The sequence below is a fragment of the Cajanus cajan genome, chromosome 7, assembly GCF_000230855.2.
Source record: "Cajanus cajan strain Asha chromosome 7, NIPB_CcT2T_4, whole genome shotgun sequence".
Classification (NCBI taxonomy): domain Eukaryota; kingdom Viridiplantae; phylum Streptophyta; class Magnoliopsida; order Fabales; family Fabaceae; genus Cajanus; species Cajanus cajan.
In genome coordinates, this window is record NC_138523.1 from 54,272,339 (window position 1) to 54,296,720 (window position 24,382).

A 24,382-nucleotide genomic window follows, 5' to 3' on the forward strand; every position below is an offset into this window, starting at 1 on the left:
ATAGTCGCTTAAGTGGTGCATGTGAAAATGGCAACACTTAGGAGGTGTCTGATTTTGAGGATTGTTTTTTATTTTTCGGGAATATGATGTTATGAAAGTTGGTTTCTACGTTTGGTTTATTAATTAAAAAAATATTATTTTTAGGAAATATTATTTTTTGAATTTTTTTATCTTTGTTTCTCATGAAATTGTTTTTAAGGGGATAAATGAGAATTTAACATTTTCAAGTTAAATAAAAAAAAATTATTTGAGTAAAAAAATAATTTTACCTTTATTTGTCTGTTTAATGCAGTAAAAAATATTTTAAAAATGTCATATTATCTTTATTTTTTATTTAATGCATTAAAATCATTAATTTTCTCAGGTAAAATATATAAATATTTTATAACCAACTAAACAAATTATAATCATTTCCAAGATTCATAGTTTTCAGAATTTACAATTTTTGAGAATCATGATTTCTAAACACGAAAAAAAATTGATATTCTAAATGTCTCCTTAGTATAATTTGTGCAAGACTTTGACTTGATAAAGGGGGGTCGTGATATATTGATAGATTTGGATCCTCTTGGGTCACACTTCTCTCCATCCTCTTTATCTCTCTCCATTTTTCTTTTTCTCTATCATTTGGCTGACATTTTTTTTATTTATTATCTTTCACTTACTTCTTTTATATTTTTTTGGTCGGAGATGCAAGAGGGGATCCAATTTCTATATTGACACCCATGAATTTCCCATTAAACATCTTATTAAGAACATGAGAACATAAAGAAATGTGTAATTAACGAATAGTCTAGAGAAGATTGAGTTTCACAAGTATCCTTTCCTTTTATTAACCTTAGGGGACCATGCTTTAATTGTTTTACATATTGGCTCTTGATCTAAAGGCGTTTTAGTTCATCCTTTAGGTTGAAAAACTTCTTTGAATGAATACGGAATCTCTCCATCATCTTGGTCATTGTTAATTTTGGTTGAAGAGATTTCGAAGGGAGCTCTAAATAGACATCTATCCTTGATTAAGTGAAACTCTAGTTAAGTCTTACACAAATTAAAGTTCAAACTACAAATTGAGAGAATATTAAACAAGCGTGGGAGAGATTTCATGTTTCCCAAAAAAGAAATTTAGTTTTAATTAATTCATCACGATGGTTTAATTTTTTTTTCCTTCCGGTTATCAATACTTGGAACGTCCATGTCCAACAAGTTTATCTACGAACTTAAGATTGGGATGAATTTGATGAGATTAATTTCAAAATCTTCTATCATAATATTTCACAGTAATAATTATTTAATATGAACTTCAATTCAAAAAATTTACGAGCACAAAAAGTTAAACCAATAATTATATCATTTATAATGAGAATAGGAGAGCAAGAGCAAAATAATTTTGATTTTCACAATTTACAAGCTGACGAAACATGACCAAAAGTATAAATAATATCATTCATCTCTTCAACACCAACTCAAAACTCAAGTTTATTTTTTATGATGGTGGGAGCATTAAGGTGCAATACTAATTTTCGCGTATTGTTAATTTTCAATGAAAAACTTGACTGCTTTTTATGAGATTTTTCTTTTTAAAGTATTAATTTATAATAAGAAGACGAGAAAATACTATATTTTTTTATATTTTATATTTTAAATAAATATGTAGAGAGAAAAGGTTTTGCTTCTTGTATTTCACGCTGCCTTGCGTTACTGTGGCAAACCCCTTAAGTAAATGAAGGTGGTGAGAATTCCAATTGCCATCACTGCTGCACAAAACAATTAATGATGCAAGCAACCAACTCCCTCCAACCTGCTTACCATTTACTGCTGGTAAGAAAAACATATGCACATCATAAATGTATCAATTCTTCACCCTGCTAGTACTAGCTTATTCATCTGCACAAAAAATGTAGTATACTATTTTAATGTCAAAATATATTTTGTATACGTGTTCTGATTTAATCTTATAAATATAACAATTTAAATGTATTAAATTATCATAATTTACATGTTTTAAAGTTAGAGAATTTAAATCCATATATATTATTGAAATTAATTTGGATTACTCAACTAGTACATGTAAAGATATAATTCTGAAAAATTATAAGCAGTAGAATCAAAATTTGAGCGAATAAGAAGTAAGAAATGGCTGAGTCATTGTTATTCATTTAATATTGGAATCATAACAGAAACAGTGATTCTTAATCCAGGGCTAATATTGGGTATCGATGGATGCAATCTGCCCATGGTCCCTTCTCGTGCTCTCCAACTATAGGCCTAATACACTGCAAAATAATACTGTCACATTTGAGTCCTGTTCCCATTCCAAGTTGCCAAATCTTGTCTCCCTTGTGCACTTTTTCCTTGGTTTCCAAGTAAGCTAGTTCATACCACAATGAGGAAGAAGACTGGTTTCCAAACCTGTGCAGTGTCATCAAAGCAGGTTCAATGTCTCTCTCCGAAAGCCCCAACCCTTTCCCCAATTCTATTATCAATGGCCTTCCCGAACAAGGGAAGCAGAAGTGTTGTATCACTACCTTAAAATTTGGCACGTAAATTCCCTCAGACTTGTTGAACCTCTTCTTGATCATAGACACCGCATACCGAAACTTCTCCGAAAGAGGCAAGATTTGAGACCCCAAAATGGAGACGTTTGAACGGATAGTTTCACGAACTTCTTGAACTGATTCCCTGTTTATTGTCACCCCAAGATTTCCTTCAGAATCTTCTTCCCTTATGGCAGATAAATAAGCCTTGTCATCAAAGGCCCTCTGGGTTCGAAGTGTCCTAACCAAGGACGGAGCCAAGGGGGGACCTACGGGTGCCACGGCCCCCCCAACAATTTTAATTTTTTTTTATATACATATATATTACTATATGGCACCCCCTATTTCTAATATAAACTCATATGTATAATTAAATGAATAACCCAAATTTATTTTTTTATTCAACTTTTGGACTTCTGGTACGGCCTGCTATGTGGTATCACTTTGGAATTTTTTTTTTTTTAAAAAAATGTAGCGCCTCATTTGATCATTCCAATTCTCAATTCTCAATTCTCAAGTAACACTGGCAATAGGAATAGGATTGGGTAGTGACTATCGGCCCCCCAGTATTGAAATCCTGGCTCCGTCCCTGGTCCTAACCACCCTGTACTTGGCACTTTTCTTTGCTTCTTTCTTGTTTGAGAGCAAAATTGCTGCACTTCCCATCCGAAAGCTGCAGTTTATCAGCAACTTGGACTTTTCATTGCCTGAATACCAACCTGTAGACAAAATCTCTGTGCTGAGAACAACGGCATTAGAGTTCTTGTGAACTCTGAGAAGATTCTGAGCTAACTCGATGCAAATGGCACTTGCACTGCACCCCATGCCAGAAATATTATAGCTCTTAACGTCACTTCTCATGGAGTATTTGTTAACGACAATGGAGGATAAAGAAGGTGAGGGGCAAAAGCCACTGCAGTTTACAATGAGTATGTCTATGTGAAGGGGCGAAATGTTGGTTTTTGCGAGAAGATCATTCATGACGGGATAAAGAACCATTTGCACCTCTTTGATGGATTCTGTATGGTGAGTCTCTGGAGGAATGTAGTGCAAGGACGGGGGGAGATATGTCTCTTCACTTTGTCCTGAGTTATGGAGGACTTTGGCCATGAAAGCTATGCTCTCACTGTCAAAGAAACCGAGCATGGAAGCGTTTTCAAGAAACGTAGCAAAAGGCACCCTGCAATGGCTTGGTGGTTTAAGACATGAGAAATCCACAAGGTAAACGGGAGAGGGCTTTGAGAGGAAGTGTTTGACCAGGAAAAAAAGAAGGAGGAGGAAACACATTGCCAAAAAATGGAACATGGGTTCCCAGGGCCACAGTGTTGAAAGGAGGTGGTTTGTCAAGAGGGTCATATGCTTCCAAATGGCTTCCATTATGTTATGATTTCAAAATGGTGCTGATGCGTATGCCCAAGAAGTAGAGCTATAAATACTAAATAGATGCTGTAAATACAGGCACATAGGATTACAGCATCTGCCAATGTTTGTGTGGCCAATTGTTAGGTGCAGCAGCTCACAGCTGAGCTCCATCACCACAGTCCACAGTTATTCATCATGTACAAACCACCAATATTTGTTTGCTTTTCTCTTCTTATTTCATCTCATCAATGCTTATGACTCATCATCTTAACCATACGGTGTTGTCATACCCCATACTCATACTAGAATTTTCCTGCATTAAGTAAAAGACCAGCCTAGCCTTTTCTTTCTATTACTATTACAATTACAATTTTAATAATTGGGAGTATAATATATATATATATATATATATATATATATATATATATATATATATAAAAGAAGAGATCCTTTTATTTCATGAATAAGTTTACTTAGACTTACTCCATTCAATAACTCATGTTATACATCAAATTTCAACGATTCAACTATTTAATTTAAAGTTCTTAATATATATATCAAATCTGCAAATTTTTTAAAATTTTGAAAATCATTTGATATTTCATTTCATTAATTCAAATTGACAGATAATCATAAAATTATTTTATGCATTGATTCGAATTAATGAAATGAAGTATCAAATAATTTTTAAATTTTTAAAAATTTGCAGATCTGATCTATGCATTAAGAACTTTAAATTGACAGATAATCATAAAATTATTTTTGTGGTAATATACAGTTTGTCATGTTTAAATATTTTGATCACTCAGATTAGAGTGAAATATTGTTGGATTTTATAGAGTTTCATGTAGTTGAACTTTTCTGTTTCTAATTTCTTCATCCGTCCTGCTTACAAGTTTACGATTATAAACCCTAATAAGTTATTGAATTTGGAATTTAACAAAATGATTGGTTATTCCAAAAAATATTGAGAAATGATGCATCAATCAAATATAGACATTTTTGTTATGTTTAATGAATCAAATAACTATTCCAGTAGAAGTGGGGAAGAACTTAGTGATAATGAAAGTGGTAAAAAAAATTAGGCAAAACACCTAATTTAATCCCTTATAATAATTAATAGTTTCAATTTCGTCCCTCTATAATTTTTTGTTTCAATTTGGTCCCCAATAATTTAAAAAATGTCAATGTGAGACTTTCTGTCCAAATTTCACAAACGGTGTTAAATGTGATGACATGGATGCCACGTAGATGCATAGGTGGCATGCCTCCTCATCCCCTTCTTTAATGATCTGGAACGGCCCATTCTGAAACCAGAACGGCCTGTTCTAAATCCAATGATTGTTCTTGATTTCTTAGTTCTCTCCATATTGAAATTTTGACCGAGGCAAACTGTGAACTAGGATTGATTTTCTTTATACTTTTTAATATAGAGTATCGTCTCAATTTGAAGGAATTCAATTATATCTTTGGATTTCAAACCATAGGGGAAAAAAAACCAAGATCATTTAATTCATACATGACAATGGGAGGCTGGTAAATGCAATTCATCTACATTTCATCACTCTGCCATTAGAATTATGCATAAGTTTATTGCATTTACTGTTCTAGGTCGTAGCGGCTCACACAGTTAAGTATGCCTAACTAATTTATTATTTATATGATTTGTTTTCAATCTTTGAACCACATTGTTGCATTTTGTTGAAATGTAACACTTAAATTTAAACATCAGTCAATGTTCCTTTAATGTAACACTAAATTTAAGTTTAAATATAAATCCTGGTTAGCGTTATGGAACGGCCCGTTCTGAAACCAGAACGACCCGTTTTAAAACCAGAACGACTCGTTCTGATGCACTCGTTGTGTGTTACATTTGCATCTGGAACGACCCGTTTCAAATACAAAATTAACACACAATGAGTGGGTTCAGAACGGCCCGTTCCAGGTGCATTAAACAGGAGTATGGGACCTTGCCACTTGTGTATCTACGTTAGGCATGGCAAGGTTTAAAAAATATGAACAATTTCTTTTAAATAAATATGAACAATTTTAAAAAAAAAATAAAAGAAAAGTAAAATAATATAAATTTTTACATATAAATATTTCTAATTTTGGTTTATATATATATAAATTTTTTAATTATATTATTAAGCGGTACGGGGGCGGGGGCGAGGGTGGGTATGGGGCGGAGGCGGGGTGGGTATTAACATCCCTGTCCCCGCCCCCGCCCCCGATTTTATCAATCGGGGAAAACCCGAACCCGATAAACACGGGTTTTCCCCATCCAAATCGGGGCGGGTTCGGCGCGGGTACCCACAAGGACGAGGTAGATTGTCATGCCTAATCTATGTGGCATCCACGTCATCTACATTTAACACCGTTTGTGAAATTTAAACGGAAAGTCCCACATTGATTTTTTAAATTATTAGGGACCAAATTGAAACAAAAAAATTATAAAAGGACGAAATTAAAACTATTAATTATTATATTAGATCAAATTAGGTATTTTTCCAAAAAGTTAATTATTTAAATTTTACTTCGATTATTTTTAAATTAAATTAAAAATTACCTTAAATTATCACGTGTTTAAATTTACTTAGTTTGTAATTATTACATGGATCAAATTAAGTGTTTGGTTTAAAAGAAAATATTTCCATATTATTTATTATATTAAAACTAATATATATTAATTTGAATTTTACTTTTTAATATGCTGTCTTATATTAAAGTTAATCTATATTGATTGAAAATAATTTTATATCGATTGAAAGTGTAAACATCATTGAATACATTACTTTTAAGTTTTAATAAATACATTAAAAAAAATTAAGTGGATTACTTTTGATGTATTGTTGGTATAATCACTATAATTGATGTAGTGATAGAAAACTAAAATTATACACAGATAATTTGAATTTTAAAAAATCGTGGTTATAATTCTTTTCTGATAAAAAAGAAAAAGAAAAAGAAAGAAAAAAGTGAAAGAGCGTGTAGTAGCTAGCTTTTGCCTTGTAACTTGTGGGAAGTAATCGGGAACGAAAAGCGAACCCGTGAATAATTGGTATGGTGATGAGAATCAGAAGAATTCAGAAAAGTAGGGACCCCATCCCAACAAAATGCGAAGCACTGGCAGAATGACATCTTTACTTCCCGTGTCCCTCTGTCTTAGTCCTATTTGGCTATTTCCATTTTTAACATAAACTCCACTTACCGTAATCATGTACACAATTTCTTCCTTCTCATTAACTTGTTCACTCGCACCCAACATATATACATGATACTAGTACCTCTAGGAGCATTAGATAATAAGAGCATCATGGGTAGGCTATGGTGCTCTTCTTTCATGATCATACTATTACTATTACTCCAACAACTGAGATTGTGTGTTAGTTGGAGTGAGGAAACCCCAACACCCCCATTGCCAATTCTCCCTCTCCCATCATATTCCCAGTTGAAATGGCAACAAAGGGAGATCATAATGTTCCTCCATTTTGGTGTCAACACATTCACTGACAACGAATGGGGCACTGGCCAAGAAAGCCCAGCAATCTTCAATCCCACAGGGCTCAACACAACCCAGTGGGCCACTGTGGCAGCAGATGCAGGAATTTCCTTGATGATATTAACTGCAAAACACCATGATGGCTTCTGCCTCTGGCCTTCTAAGTACACTCACCATTCTGTCATTAGCAGCCCCTGGCAAGGTGGCAAGGGTGATGTTCTTAAAGACTTTGTCAATGCAGCCACTGCACAGGGAATTGATGTTGGGATCTACCTTTCACCTTGGGATAGACATGACCCTAGATATGGTAATGATTTGCTCTACAACCAATACTACTTGGCTCAACTGCAAGAGTTGCTCCACAAGTCAGTTCCCTTTCTTATTATTGTGTTTTCTAATTTCTTTTTTTACTTTAAAAGTTTACATTCCTAAGGAAAGAAAACACCACTAATTTCGACCAGATTTATGATGGAATTCAGTATTCAAGTATCACTTGCTAGGAAAAATTTGAGAATCAAACATAAATAGCATTTAATTAGTATGAAGGAATTTGTAATTGATTTGGTGATTACTTTGTTTTATGCATTTTATAACCTTATTATGTTTTGTCTTTTAGGTATCAAAATGTAAGAGAAATTTGGTTCGATGGAGCAAAGGGTGCCAATGCAAAAAACATGTCGTATTACTTTTCAGATTGGTTTTCCATGGTGAAGGCGTTGCAGAGTTCCATCAACATCTTCTCTGACGCCGGTCCTGATGTTAGGTGGGTGGGAGATGAATCAGGCTCTGCAGGGGACACATGTTGGTCTACCGTTAACCGAACCTCTCTATCAATTGGAGCTTCAAACATCACTCAGTAAGTTATGCTTCTAAGCAAAGCACCAGGAAAAAAACAAAGGTGTCACTTTTTCATTTTGTTAGTTGCGCTGAACTCTATAGTGATCTGGAATGATAAGGTACGAAAGGTTTTAGCTTTTCTTTATGAGAAAATGCGCATGCTTTTTCACCCACAAGAAAAAGTGGAGAAAATGCTTTCCTTTTTGAGCCGTATTCAATTTTTATCCTATCTCAATCAACAGACCAAAGCGAAAATTTTGTGGGTTACCAATCTTGGTTGTCATACTGCTGAAACATTATCTTATTTTGGTAAAAATAAATAGAAAGTTATTTGTTCTTAGTGACATTTATTTTTGCATCAAAACCATAATGATGAAGATATTATATTGGCCACCTAGAATTTTTTCACATGCTTAAGAGTTAGTTGGTGGTTTGATTTAACCATGTTGGAGACTTATGCAATGCAGGTATCTGAACACTGGCGATCCAAAAGGAACAGATTGGCTACCAGCGGAATGTGATGTCTCAATTCGAGATGGATGGTTTTGGCATAAGTCACAAACACCAAAAAAGCTAAGCGAGTTACTTGATATTTATTACAATTCAGTTGGAAGAAATTGTGTGTTACTTCTCAATGTTCCTCCTAATACAACTGGCCTTATACCTCATTCTGATGCTCAAAGATTGAAAGAATTTAAAAGTGCAATTGACACAATTTTTCATGAGAATCTTGCTGAAGATTGTTTTATTAAAGTTAGTAGCCAAAGAGGGGGTTTCGGAGCAGAAAACATGCTAGACAGTGACCACATGTGGTCATATTGGGCCCCAAGCGATAATGATGGCGGAAAGGACCATTGGGTTGAAATTTGGGCCAAGGACGAGGGCTTGAGATTCAATGTGATTAGAATACAAGAGGCCATTGGACTTGGTCAAAGGATCAAACGGCATGAAATCTATGTGGATGGTAAATTGATGATCAAAGGGACAACAGTGGGTTACAAGAGGCTTCACAGGGCTGATGGGGGTGAGGTGCATGGTCGTGTTGTGAGGATCAGAATCATAAAGGCAAGAGGAGTGCCTCTTCTTTCTTCCATTGGCTTGCATTTTGATCCTTTCTGGCACTCCAAGTTTACTGTAAACTGAAGATCTATATTTGGAAGAATCTGCATAGAGGTTGTCTTTTGAAGAATATTCAAATATTATTCTATCAATAAAGAACAAAAATAAATAAATTCCTTACTTTTGATTTCTACATCCAATATTTTATCTCAACAAAGATTAGAAACTACATAAAAATTAGAAACTTTAAATGCACAATGTGAATGAGTTGTTTTCCATCACATACGTAAAACGTGAACGCATAAACTACGATTTTTCATTTTGAACAGTGAACACATGGAGACACGCTCATCAAGAGTTTGACTCGAGAGTTTCTATATGAACTTCGCACAAAAATAATTTAATATTAGTTTGACAGTGCTAAAATGCATAAAATAGTGTGTTTATGGACTCCTGATCCGCGTGTGAATTTTTTCTTTCAGTGATGTTAGTTCCTTAAACTCTGGCACCCATACACTCATACACAAGATAACACACACCCACACATATTGTGGAGGGTTTGGATTTATATCATAGTTAATTTTTTATTTTTTGTGGTGAAAAAAAAAACTAAATATTTATTTATATTTTTACGATATTATTATAATTTAATAAATTAAATTTTCAGTGTTATCCAAATACACCGATAAATATACAGAAATGGAAAAAATCTAGCACTAGTTTTTTTTATGTTACAATTGCACCGTTTATTTATTTACTTCTTTAATATCAAGTTAATTATTTTCCTACATTTTCACTATTTATATATTTAATGATTTCATTATTAAAAAAAGGATTAAAATATGTGTTAGTTTTTAAAATTATCACTATATTTTTTTTTTATTTTCATTTTTTATGTCCTACTTATAGTTGAAATTCGTGAATAACTTTTTTCTGAAAAAATAAGTGGTTTCTATCAAACTCAAAATTTGAAACTTATAATTATTTTTTAATAATTTGAAGTTTATAATTATCGATAAGCTTGCTTTGGAAACACCTGAGCTAGATGATGAACAGGCAACCGATGCTTATCAGAAGTATTTGGAACAATCCCTTAGTGCAAAATGTATCATTTTGGCCTCGATGAGTTTAGAACTTCAGAGGCAACATGAGGATATGGATCCTCAAGAAATTATCAAACATCTTAAGAAGATGTATGGTGGTCAGAGTAGGATTACAAGATACCAGTTATCTAAGACTTTGTTTAGGTCCTCAATGCCTGCAAGTGCTCAAGTTGGACCACATGTCCTTAAGATGAATGATTTGATATAACAACTTGAGAAGTTAGAATGCGAACTTGGGAAAGAACTTTCACAAGACCTGATTTTGCAGTCTCTCCCTGATACATTTTCACAATTCATTGTAAACTTCAACATGAATAAAATGAATTGTGATTTACATGAGATGTTAAATTTGTTGATTGATTATGAGAATCAAACTACTTTTGAAAAGAAAAAGGTAGTTGGTAAGAACTCCAAGAAGAAGAGCAAGAGAAAGTATGCACCAAAAAGGAAGCCACTTGGACCTACGGGTGGTGTGGCCAAACCCTTGCACAATAAGGTCAAGAATGGCCAAAGTGATGCTGAGTGTTTCTTCTGTAAGGAGAAAGGACATTGTAAGAGAAATTTTAAGAAATATCTTGAGTTTGTGAAAAACAAAAAACAAGGTGAGCCATTAATGAAAAATGTTTTTATGATATCTTTAACAATTACTGATTCCTCAATATGGGTATTAGATACGGGCAGTAGCCTTAACATTTGAAATTTGTTGCAAGGCAATGCAGATAAGTAGATGGTTGAAGAAAAGAGAAATAAATCTTCAAGTAGGGAATGAAGCAAATGTTGCTAATTTAGCTTTAGGATTTGTTTCTTTAAAAATGTCCACTGGTAAAGTACTAGTGCTAGAAGATTCTTATTATGTTCCGAAATTTGTTTTAAACATTGTTTCAATTTCTATGTTGGACAAACAAAGTTTTTGTATTATTTTTAATAATAACATTTGCTCAATTTATTGTGATAATGATTTGTTTATGAATGTTTATCTCCAACACGACATATATGTCTTACCTGATGTAAATCATAATTCAGTTTTACATGTTTCTTCTAGTTTTAAAAGAAAAGAAGATAATCAAATAAATAAAACATATCTTTGACATTGTAGGCTTGGTCACATTGGTGAGAAAAGAATCAATAAGTTACACAAGGAAGATTACCTTGATAATTATGATTATGAATCATATACAACTTGTGAGACTTGTCTCAAAGGAAAAATGACTAAATCTCCTTTTACTGGAACAGGAGAAAGAGCATATGAATTATTAAGATTAGTTCACATAGATGTTTATGGACTAATGAAAATTCAAGCCAAAGGAGGATATTCTTATTTCATAACTTTCACTAATGATACTTCAAGATATGGTTTTTTATACCTGATGAAACAAAAGTCATAATCATTTGAAATGTTCAAAAGATTTCATAGTGAAGTTGAAAAACAAATTGGAAAGAGTATTAAGATGCTTAGATCCGACAGAGGTAGAGAATACCTTTCTAGTGATTTCATTGATTATCTAAGAGAGAATGGAATTCTCTCATAGTGGACAACCCCAGGAACACCACGACACAATGGTGTTTCTAAAAGATGGAATCGAACCTTATTGGATATGGTAAGATCTATGATGGGGTTCACAAATCTTCTAGAGAACTCATGGGGATATGCTTTAGAAGCTGCAGCCTATTTACTAAACAAAGTTCCTACAAAATCAATCTCTACAAGTCCATATGAGATATGGAAAGGGCGAAAACCAAATCTCAAACACATTAGGATATGGGGATGTTATGCTTATGTTAAGAGATTACTAACCGATAAACTCGAGGTAAGGTCAGATAAGTGTAGATTCATTGGGTATCCTAAAGAAACAATGGGATATTATTTTTACCAACCTTCCGAACAGAAAGTGTTTGTGGCAATAGGGGCTACCTTTTTAGAAAGGGAATTCCTTGCAGGAGGAAGTCATGGTAAAGAAATTGAGCTTGAAGAAAATTCACCAATGAAACAACTCAGAACCATAACCTGGAAACAGAGAGACCTTTCTTTGATGTCCTAAAGTTAACACAAAGGCCATCACCTCCAACAATTATTATTCAAGAACCAATTATAGTTCAAGAATAGATCAATGAACCAATCCTAGAACAAACTCAGTAACTTCTTAGAAGATCTAGCCGAACACATCGTGTACCATAAAGATTAAACTTGTTGGTGCAAGACAACACTTCTGATGAGGATTATCATAATGATGATGATCCTAGGAGTTATGAAAAGGCTATGCGAAGCTTGGATTCTAAAAGGTGGCAAGAAGCTATGGAATCTGAAATAGAATTAATGAAGGTCAACAAAGTATGGACTTTAGTTGAAGCTTCAAAGGATATAAAATCAATTGGTTGTAAATGGGTTTACAAGAAAAAGATTGGAGCAGATGGGAAGGTTGAGACCTACAAAGCTCGTCTTGTTGCTAAAGGGTATCGTCAAAGAGAAGGTATAGATTATGATGAAACCTTTTCTCTCGTAGCAATGCTTAAATCAATTCAAATTCTTCTTACTATAGCAACATACTATGATTATGAAATATGGCACATGGATGTAAAAATAACTTTCCTTAATGGTGAGTTAAAAGAGGATGTGTACATGACACAACCTGAAAGGTTCACATCCTTGTCTAATCATAATAAGATTTGCAAGTTGCAATGAGCCATTTACGGGTTAAAACAAGCTTCTAGAAGTTGGAACATTCACTTTAACAAAAAAATTGAAAAGTTCAATTTTGTTAGATGTGAGGAAGAGCCTTGTGTTTACAAAAGGGTTAGTGGGAGCATAATCATCTTCTTGGTATTATATGGGGATGACATATTACTCATTGGAAATGATGTACCAGCAATGCAAACTACAAAGATTCGGCTATCAGAACAATTCTCCATGAAAGATTTAGGAGAAGCAACCTACATTCTAGGAATAAAGATTTATAGAGATAGATCTAAAAGGTTGCTTGGGCTCTCCCAATCTATGTACATTAATACCATCTTAAAATGTATAACATGGAAAACTCCAAAAAGGACTATTTGCCAATAAGAACTGGAGTTACTCATAGTAAGGAGGATTGTCCTAAAACTCATGAAGAAAGAGAACACATGACTAGAATACCATATGCTAGCGCAGTGGGAGCTATCACGTATACCATGATTTGTACACGTCCTAATGTTGCCTATGCACTGAGTCTAGCTAGTCGATATCAAGCAAATCTTGGTGAGGAACATTGGAAAGTAGTTAAGACCATCCTTAAGTACTTGAGAAGAACTAAAGACCAATTCCTTATTTATGGAGATTCTGAATTAAAGTTAAAGGGTTATACTAATGCAAGTTTTGAATCAGATAAAGATGATAACAAATCTATTTCAAGATGTGTTTTCACTTTAAATTGCGGTGCAGTAAGTTGGAAAAGTTCCAAACAAGCTACAGTGGTAGATTCAACAACTGAAGTAGAATACATAGCAGCAAGCGAGGCTGCTAAAGAAGCAATTTGGATGAAAAAGTTTTATCTGAACTTGGTGTAGTCCCTTCAGTAGAGGAACCAATTCTATTATTGTGTGACAATAATGGAGCTATTGCTCAAGCTAAGGCGCCAAGATCACACCAAAGGTCCAAACATATTTTACGGAGATATCACTTGATCAGAGAAATCATTGAACGTCATGACATTAAGATCGAAAAAGTAGATGGAAAGGAGAATGCAGCAGACCTTTTTACCAAAGCACTTAGTATAAAAGAGTTTGACAAACACAAATGGGAAGTGGGAATGAAATACATGACTGATTGGCTCTAGTGCAAGTGGGAGATTGTTGGAGAATAATTAATTAAATATGCTCAAGATCCAATTCATCATGTAATCATATCCAAATTGATAAAGTGTTACTATTTTTATTTTGTTAAATAGATAAAGTCCTTAATTAAAATTATACTTGTTTTCATAATAAAGATTATGATAATGAGAAGCAAAAGCCTGTTATTATTTTAATCTAAATTGTTCTTGATAATAGAATTATTGTATACGGGACATCAATAAATATAGATAGATTAATATATATGTGAATGTCTTTATAAGATAAAGATTAATAAATCTCATTTATTAATTACATATATTGATGATGCATATGTGAGTATGGTCATTTGAACCGACTCAATTGAGAATTTCTAATAGTTTACATTACCTTAATTCGTCAGTAGGAATTTCTCAAGAAGAAACTAAATGTTTTTCTTTGACCTCAGAATATCATATAGTTATTAACAAGTAATTTATTATATTTTAATTTCGGACACCTAATGCCTTAGGGTACTAGTTGAATGAATATTGGATATGATCAAATGCTTGTAGAATTAATGATAAATCAAAAAGGAATCCATCAACTCTTGATAATGAGTTTGAGCTCTATTAATGAAATTAATAATATCTAGGCCAGAAAAACTGATTGAAAAGTCAATCGTGATAGGTTAACTTAATGGAGTTTGACGATAATATCATACTCTAGAGTTAATTAAGAGTTGTAATGATTGAAGAAAAATATTATATGTTTTTCTAAGTTCTTGAAAGTAAAATATTACTTCATACAATCTAGACGTTAAAAAGTATTGCTAGATACCTACTTTGATTAATTTATTATCAGCATAGTATTGAACATCAAGATCAAACACAAATGAGTGTTCTAATATCTGTTAAAGAAATTATTTTAATATTTGATGATTAAATAAGAGTATTTAATTTGATCAAATTAAATAATAAAGAAGATTTGTTTCGTAAAGTAGAGTATAAGACATTTATCATGAAGAGAGAAAAGGTTTTGCTTCTTGTATTTCACGCTGCCTTGCGTTACTGTGGCAAACCCCTTAAGTAAATGAAGGTGGTGAGAATTCCAATTGCCATCACTGCTGCACAAAACAATTAATGATGCAAGCAACCAACTCCCTCCAACCTGCTTACCATTTACTGCTGGTAAGAAAAACATATGCACATCATAAATGTATCAATTCTTCACCCTGCTAGTACTAGCTTATTCATCTGCACAAAAAATGTAGTATACTATTTTAATGTCAAAATATATTTTGTATACGTGTTCTGATTTAATCTTATAAATATAACAATTTAAATGTATTAAATTATCATAATTTACATGTTTTAAAGTTAGAGAATTTAAATCCATATATATTATTGAAATTAATTTGGATTACTCAACTAGTACATGTAAAGATATAATTCTGAAAAATTATAAGCAGTAGAATCAAAATTTGAGCGAATAAGAAGTAAGAAATGGCTGAGTCATTGTTATTCATTTAATATTGGAATCATAACAGAAACAGTGATTCTTAATCCAGGGCTAATATTGGGTATCGATGGATGCAATCTGCCCATGGTCCCTTCTCGTGCTCTCCAACTATAGGCCTAATACACTGCAAAATAATACTGTCACATTTGAGTCCTGTTCCCATTCCAAGTTGCCAAATCTTGTCTCCCTTGTGCACTTTTTCCTTGGTTTCCAAGTAAGCTAGTTCATACCACAATGAGGAAGAAGACTGGTTTCCAAACCTGTGCAGTGTCATCAAAGCAGGTTCAATGTCTCTCTCCGAAAGCCCCAACCCTTTCCCCAATTCTATTATCAATGGCCTTCCCGAACAAGGGAAGCAGAAGTGTTGTATCACTACCTTAAAATTTGGCACGTAAATTCCCTCAGACTTGTTGAACCTCTTCTTGATCATAGACACCGCATACCGAAACTTCTCCGAAAGAGGCAAGATTTGAGACCCCAAAATGGAGACGTTTGAACGGATAGTTTCACGAACTTCTTGAACTGATTCCCTGTTTATTGTCACCCCAAGATTTCCTTCAGAATCTTCTTCCCTTATGGCAGATAAATAAGCCTTGTCATCAAAGGCCCTCTGGGTTCGAAGTGTCCTAACCACCCTGTACTTGGCACTTTTCTTTGCTTCTTTCTTGTTTGAGAGCAAAATTGCTGCACTTCCCATCCGAAAGCTGCAGTTTATCAGCAACTTGGACTTTTCATTGCCTGAATACCAACCTGTAGACAAAATCTCTGTGCTGAGAACAACGGCATTAGAGTTCTTGTGAACTCTGAGAAGATTCTGAGCTAACTCGATGCAAATGGCACTTGCACTGCACCCCATGCCAGAAATATTATAGCTCTTAACGTCACTTCTCATGGAGTATTTGTTAACGACAATGGAGGATAAAGAAGGTGAGGGGCAAAAGCCACTGCAGTTTACAATGAGTATGTCTATGTGAAGGGGCGAAATGTTGGTTTTTGCGAGAAGATCATTCATGACGGGATAAAGAACCATTTGCACCTCTTTGATGGATTCTGTATGGTGAGTCTCTGGAGGAATGTAGTGCAAGGACGGGGGGAGATATGTCTCTTCACTTTGTCCTGAGTTATGGAGGACTTTGGCCATGAAAGCTATGCTCTCACTGTCAAAGAAACCGAGCATGGAAGCGTTTTCAAGAAACGTAGCAAAAGGCACCCTGCAATGGCTTGGTGGTTTAAGACATGAGAAATCCACAAGGTAAACGGGAGAGGGCTTTGAGAGGAAGTGTTTGACCAGGAAAAAAAGAAGGAGGAGGAAACACATTGCCAAAAAATGGAACATGGGTTCCCAGGGCCACAGTGTTGAAAGGAGGTGGTTTGTCAAGAGGGTCATATGCTTCCAAATGGCTTCCATTATGTTATGATTTCAAAATGGTGCTGATGCGTATGCCCAAGAAGTAGAGCTATAAATACTAAATAGATGCTGTAAATACAGGCACATAGGATTACAGCATCTGCCAATGTTTGTGTGGCCAATTGTTAGGTGCAGCAGCTCACAGCTGAGCTCCATCACCACAGTCCACAGTTATTCATCATGTACAAACCACCAATATTTATTTGCTTTTTTCTTCTTATTTCATCTCATCAATGCTTGTGACTCATCATGTTAATCATACCGTGTTGTCATTCCCCATACTCAAACTATAATTTTCCTGCATTAAGTAAAAGACCAACCTAGCCTTTTCTTTCTATTACTATTACAATTACAATTTTACTAACTGGAGTATAATATATATATATATATATATATATATATATAAAATATATTATGATGCACCGACAGACATGTGTATCGTGTATCGGATACGACACATATCCGATACGGCGATACGATTATTTTAAAATATATAAGATACGATACTTGTAAGATACGTATTATCATATATATATCAATGTTCATATAATATAATAATTATGTACTTGTAATTTTGATCAAAATTTATAAACATTAAATATATAATTGTTATTTTGCAAGTCTAAATTAAAAACATACTTATTGTACATTACTAAAAATAAATAAATTATAAATTATTTTATCATAAATTACTTTTTTATTATTTACAAATAGAAATAATATTACCAATTTCATTCCTTTCTTAAAATTATCTTTATAGAAGATAATTTTCATTTACAGTTCATCAAGGACCAATATTTTTATGTTTTTATATTAAACATGTTTATATATCTTATTTAGCTATAACGGATATTTCATAATTTTTTAAAAATTTAAATGTTTTATTGATACGTATCACCAATAAGTATCGGTGAAGTATATGAAAGTATCGGAGTTGAATAAAATTTTCATAATATTTTTAAAGCTTAGGATACTTCACTGACACGTATCGGTGAAGTATCCAAGAGTGTCGTATCGGATACGGATACGTGAAGCAAATTGAAGTATCGGTACTTCATAGATAATATATATATATATATATATATATATATATATATATATATATATATATATGTGTGTGTGTGTGTGTGTGTGGAGGGTTATAATAATACCAGTGTAACTTTTACCAAATATTATATTATTCAATAATTTTATATTAAATGTGAATTTTGTAAATCCAACCGTTAGATTGAAAGTTCATATCACTTTATATGTTTATATCAAATTTTGTTAAAATTGAATAACAACTTGAAGATAATCAAAGTGTTCATATTTTAGTATATTTTGTAATATATATATTATGTCAATTTTTTTTATAAAAATGAAATATTAAATCATCTTGAATTAATATAAAATTTTGTATATATGATCTAAGAGTAAAGAATTTTCAATCTAAACAGTTGGATTTACAAAATTCACATTTAATCTATATCGGTATAATTATAACCTATATATATATATAATATATATATAAATAATATTATTGTGCCTAACATTATTAGTGTCACGTGATAATAATGATATATTAAATACATGATATTAATTGTTACTAAAAAGTATATAAAATAAATTTAAATCTTAATTGTTAATTAATTTTATTTATTTAAATAATATTATTAATAATTCGAAAATTATCATTTGAAGTCATTTTAGTATGTAAAAGATGCTAGAAACTCATCAACTTTTGATTGGTTTATCTTTGCAATACATTGAACTAATATAAATAACTAGGGATTCATACAATTTGTAACGTCCTTAAATTTGACATTTTAACGTTTCTAAAATCCACTCATATCTAAATTGTATGAAAAGTACACGGTTTGTAACATGAACATATATAGGAGGGTTGAGTATTAATTATAATCCAATTAGTTACAACTAATATCTTTGTTAAATTTTACGGGTCAGTCTTTGACCATAAATTCAGCCAATTGAACCAATATTTATTTTATTTGTTATATTTTTTTCTTTAAATTCTATAATTGGCAACCCGGATCATGTCTTTGGTCCGCAAAAAGACACCACAATCTTGTTCAAAGAATATAGAAAGGGAGCAACCCTATACTCATTTACATTTTTTTTAAGTATTCTTTAATATTTTATAAAGAAAATATGTTTTTAAATTTTGAAAAATATTTAATATCTTTTCTGTTTTTTTATTTAAAAAATCATCCACAATTAGGATTAACTTGATAGTGAAAATTAAAATAACATATACAAAATTTTCAATTTAAATTTTATTAATGTTATTATGCACTAAAATAAATATAAAAGAAACAACAGTATACACTCTTCTATGATTTCAAATGCAAATATTAATATGTACCAAAAAAAATGCAATATCAATATAACTTTTAATACAAAAATTATATTTATTGTTCTCTAAAAAATGTCATTATATACTAGTTAGGAGGACCCAAAAATTAACTTAAATTTATTAAAAATGTTATTTAATTTTCTTAATCTTATTTTAAAAATGAAGTTCAATTTTTTAAGCTACCCGTTCATGCTAATTGACGGAAGATTTCAATTTTATTAAACTTATAAAAAATTATTTTCAGATCTATTTCATTTGGAGTGAGAGAAGTGTACTTTAAAATATAAATTTAAAAATAATTATTAATTAAAAATTAGAGATTGATATTATAATTAATTTTAGATTTTATTTTACAAGAATTTGATTTTAACATAAATCTTAATTGTTAATTTTATAATCAACAATTATGAGTATATTTTATTTTCTAAAGTATATTCTCTCACTTTATAATAGTCATTTTTTTTTCTATCCTAAATGTCTTGTGGTTGATATCGTGAGGATCAAGTAGTTAAAGATCAAATTATATTTTTTATGAATGCAGAAAACTCAAGCTGAGAAGAGATGTTCACCCATTTAATATTTGTTACACTTTCAAAAAATATTACCCTCATATTTGATAGAAAATATTCATAATAATGAATCAAACTTATTTATTTAATTAAATAAATAAAGACAAGCTTAAGATTGAATTTGATTATTTAAACATTTGAACCAAGTTTTTAAATTTTCACATTAAGAGTTTTTTTTTAAGACAACAATTTTATATAAACTTTGATATATAATTTTATTAAAAAATTATTTGCCGTATATCATATTTTAAAATTAAATTAATTTTAAAGTTTGTTTCTCAATAATGATTAATATGTTATTTTTTTTATTTATTTAATAATGAAAATGTAAAAATTTTAAAAAATAATTTCACATATCACATGTTAAGTACATTTTTCTATTCGTAGAAAATTATTTAGTATTAAAATAATCATTAAATACTATATTGAAAAAATTAAGAAAATTTATAAAAGTATAAATAATTAAATTTAAAATGAGTTAAACAAGTAGAATTTTTGGTGAGTTAAACTCCACTTTTTAATTAGGTTTGATTAAATAAATTATTCAAATTTAAACAATCAATTAGTTTTCCGAGTCAAACCTTGCTTCAGAGGTCTACTTTTTTATACCCCACATTCCTACTCTAGACGTACATATGAGGAAGTTAGTTGAATTCAGTTAATTTTTACAATTTCCTATAAACATGTTCTACACAGTTTTTTAAAGGACAAAATTTAGTTACGTTTTTTTTTTATGTGATTGGTATTATTATTTAATTAAAATTAAAATTTTACTTTAATAATATGTATCAATTATATTAATGAAATGTATATTAAATACAAATACATATTATAGAGGTAAAACTTCAATTATGATTAAACAATAATACCAATCACAATTAAGAAATTGTACCTAAGTTTAGTTCATTTTTAAATGCATTTAATCATATTTATTAAAGATAATATTCTTATTTATTATTTTGGGATATTTTTGTGAATAAAAAATATTAAATAGAGTTAAAATTGTTTATATTTCGTTTGAAAAAATTTAAACATATTTTAATTATATATAAATAAAAAAATACTATGTGTCTATTAAGTTTTAAGTAATGTATTAAATGTAATCGTTACTTAGATTATATTAATTTTATAAATAATTAAAAATATATAATTAAAATTTTTGTGCAAATATAAAATATTTAAAAATAATTTTATACCCATTAATTTATATAAAAAAATAATGTAGTTTATTTTCTCTGTTCTTTATTATAAACAAAAAGTACATATATTTTTTATTTTTAAATATAAATAAATTTTAACTACTTTTATTTTATACTAGAGGACTCAAGACACTTTGTGTCTCTAATAATTAGACACAGATAGGATATTAGAATATTATAGACAAAAATACATTTTTTGTCCCTTATATTATTTATTAATGTCAATTTAGTCATACTTTAATTGATTGAATCAATTTTGTCCCACATCTATAAAATGTATCTCAATGTTTGATTTCTCGTTTCTTCCATTTAAATACTTAACGGATTTGACACGTGTCATGTCATCATACCACGTGTCATGATATCGAGTCATGTGGCATGACAGCATGACACGTGACATATTTGTTAAGTATTTAAACAAAAGAGACGGAAAATCAAATATTGAGATACATTTTAAAGATGTGAAACTAAATTGATTCAATTAATTAAAGTTGAACTAAATTGAATCTAATAAATAATATAAGGGACGAAAATTATATTTTTGCTATAATATTATAAATAGTTATTTAGATATGATATAAAAAAAAAATTATATTTGAGGGGTATAATGATCCACTAAAAAGTAGAGACCAAAAGTGATTACCTACACTAATTCTCTTTATAATAAGCATTAGATAATGATAACTTTTAGAAAAAAAATCTCTCTTTTAATGTATGACTTTTCGGTTACATTACTTCTTTTAATATTTATGTCAAAGATAACTTAAAAAATATTATAGGATTAATCAATACAAATAATTAATTTTCTTAATCTATATACACATATAAAAGCAATTTCTTATTTTCGTGTACATAATTTTTTGACTATTTTATCTATAAATAATAAAAATAATATTAAAAATTAACTATTTTTACTAATTTAAAATTCAAATTCAAGAACTTAAAATTTTATAATTAAATATAATACTAATTAATTTAATAAATATTAATAGTTTTTAAATATTTTATAAAAATATAAAGAAACAAAATTTCTCGATCTCACTTATATATATATATATATATATAATTTTTTTATATTAGATATTGAGAATATATATATATATATATATAATTTTTTTATATTAGATATTGAGAGGAGGGAGTACATTTTACAGCGACGTGGTTTGCAGGGTTTTTCATGGCTGCAAGTACCGAATAAATAAATGATGGGTTAAATATGTTTTTAGTCCTTCAAATTTAGGGTAAATTTATTTTTGGTCCCTCAAATTTAAAATTGTTGTTTTTAGTCCCTGTAATTTCAAAAAATCTTAATTTAGTCCTTATATTCAAATTTTATTAAGAAATTTATCAAACATTATTGCACAAAATCTACGTATTGGTGTCCCTATTAGTGAAAATATCACATTAAATCCGGTTAATATTGCATAATTGTCTTAATTAGCCACTTTCAAATATGTTATTGGTGACCTAATGAACTAAAACAAGATTTTTTAAAATTATAGGGACTAAAAATAATAGTTTTAAATTTGAGAGACCAAAAATAAATTTATCTTAAATTTGAGGAACTAAAAACATATTTAAGCGATAAATTATTGATGGTAAGTTTCATACTTCCATACAAATTCAACAATGCGGTGGAAGTTATTGAAACTTCAAAAATTTGTACTTAGGGTATCAAAGAGGAAAATTAATAGAAACTTCGAATGTATGCATCGAAAATATTTTGAATAATTAAAATAATAATTTAAATTACAAAATATTAAATTAAATAATTATTTATAATAAATTTATTTAAAAATATTAATAACTTAAGATATTCTATCAAACTATATTATAGTTAGAATTAATATAAAAATAATTAATTTAAATAAGTTTAAATATTTTTAATTATTTAAATTTAATATAATATAATTTATAAAAATAGAATATATTAAAGGATATTAATTTATTAAATGACAATGATAAACATCATAAAATGATTAAACAACATAAACAAACAACACCTTATTAATTATTTAGAGTAAAAAGTATCATAAATTAAATAAATAAATGAGGTTAAGGACATCAAATTAATTAAATATACATAGATATAACATAAAATAAACAAATATAATAGTATATAAAATTTAAAGAGATAAAGATTTTCTCTCCCTTACCTTAAAAGTGTAGAATTATCAAGAGTTAATTGCTAAATTTTTGTTTTTTTTTTCTCACTTTCCTCTTCTTTCTCTCTTTCTCTTCTTTCTTCCTTCCAACATTTTTTTTTTCTTTTTTACTCATGGTCCCCTCCCTAGGTAAATTTGAAATGATTAATCTAGTTAGCATTTAATGAGAATTTTTTCCTTTCCTTTTGATCTTAAACATCTAATTACAAAAGGATAACAATGCATCTCGATTTTCTTGCAGAAATCTTATCCGAGCATTCAATACATGGTCTTTTTTTTTGCAAATTTTTTTTCACCTCTTTCTTCTATAATATATAATATATATATATATATATATATATATATATATATATATATAAATATATATAAATCTTAAACCCTAAACTTTAAATCTTAAATTTAAAATAATTATTTATATTAAATATTTAGTAATTTTAAATATTTATTTTCATAATAATATTATTCTAGAAAATATTATAAATAGGGTTTTAAAATTTTATAATGCTATTATATTTTATATATTTTCATTTTAGTTTCTTGAAAATATTGTAATAAAATTCTATTGCATTAAAATTATATAAAAACATTGTATTTAATCTATGTTTATTTTAAAATATGATAACAACAAAAAATTTAGACTATTATTTTAATAATAAGATAATAATAAAGTTGAGAATATTATATCAGAAATTTAGGATATTACATATTCATTTATTCTAGAAGTAAATTTACCTAGACTTATTATGTTCAATAACTCATATTTTACATCAAATTCCAACGATCCAACCATTAAATTTAAAATTCTTAATGCATAGATCAAATTTATAAATTTTTAAAAAAGTTTGTAAACTTAATATATACATTAAAAATTTTAAATTCAACGGTTAGACTTAAAAAATAATTTAAAATAAACTTATTTATAGAATAACGGATCTCATATATATATATATATATATACAAATAAAGAAAAAAGAGACAAGGATT

At 29.9% G+C, this 24,382-nt stretch overlaps 3 protein-coding genes and 1 pseudogene across 3 annotated transcripts; 2 read left to right on the forward strand and 2 right to left on the reverse strand.

Annotated features, from left to right (window-relative positions):
• Positions 1-1,630: 1,630 nt before the first annotated feature.
• LOC109794743 (3-ketoacyl-CoA synthase 6) lies at positions 1,631-4,154 on the reverse strand. Its single transcript, XM_083060109.1, has 2 exons — positions 3,138-4,154; positions 1,631-2,783 (listed from the first exon to the last, which is right to left on the reverse strand). The coding sequence occupies exons 1-2, from the start codon at positions 3,909-3,911 to the stop codon at positions 2,190-2,192; spliced, it is 1,368 nt and encodes a 455-aa protein (XP_082916235.1). The 5' UTR covers positions 3,912-4,154; the 3' UTR covers positions 1,631-2,189.
• Positions 4,155-6,997: 2,843 nt separating this feature from the next.
• Positions 6,998-9,487, forward strand: LOC109796739 (alpha-L-fucosidase 1). The gene is made up of 3 exons (XM_020356513.3): positions 6,998-7,763; positions 8,015-8,254; positions 8,703-9,487. The coding sequence occupies exons 1-3, from the start codon at positions 7,171-7,173 to the stop codon at positions 9,376-9,378; spliced, it is 1,509 nt and encodes a 502-aa protein (XP_020212102.1). The 5' UTR covers positions 6,998-7,170; the 3' UTR covers positions 9,379-9,487.
• A 3,934-nt stretch (positions 9,488-13,421) lies between these two features.
• Positions 13,422-13,937, forward strand: LOC145950085 (secreted RxLR effector protein 161 pseudogene; annotated as a pseudogene).
• A 1,400-nt stretch (positions 13,938-15,337) lies between these two features.
• On the reverse strand, positions 15,338-17,381 carry LOC109797719 (3-ketoacyl-CoA synthase 6). The gene has a single exon (XM_020357839.3). It carries the CDS (start codon positions 17,107-17,109, stop codon positions 15,742-15,744), a length of 1,368 nt encoding a protein of 455 aa, XP_020213428.1. The 5' UTR covers positions 17,110-17,381; the 3' UTR covers positions 15,338-15,741.
• Positions 17,382-24,382: the final 7,001 nt, after the last annotated feature.

Coding starts and splice junctions, on each gene's coding strand:
- LOC109794743 (XM_083060109.1), bottom strand. CDS start 3,911: ATGGAAGCCATTTGGAAGCATATGACCCTCTTGACAAACCACCTCCTT. Junction 2,784..3,137: donor AGAAAAGTGCCAAGTACAGG/GTGGTTAGGACC, acceptor TTGGCTCCGTCC/TTGGTTAGGACACTTCGAAC.
- LOC109796739 (XM_020356513.3), top strand. CDS start 7,171: ATGATACTAGTACCTCTAGGAGCATTAGATAATAAGAGCATCATGGGT. Junction 7,764..8,014: donor CTGCAAGAGTTGCTCCACAA/GTCAGTTCCCTT, acceptor TTTGTCTTTTAG/GTATCAAAATGTAAGAGAAA. Junction 8,255..8,702: donor GGAGCTTCAAACATCACTCA/GTAAGTTATGCT, acceptor TATGCAATGCAG/GTATCTGAACACTGGCGATC.
- LOC109797719 (XM_020357839.3), bottom strand. CDS start 17,109: ATGGAAGCCATTTGGAAGCATATGACCCTCTTGACAAACCACCTCCTT.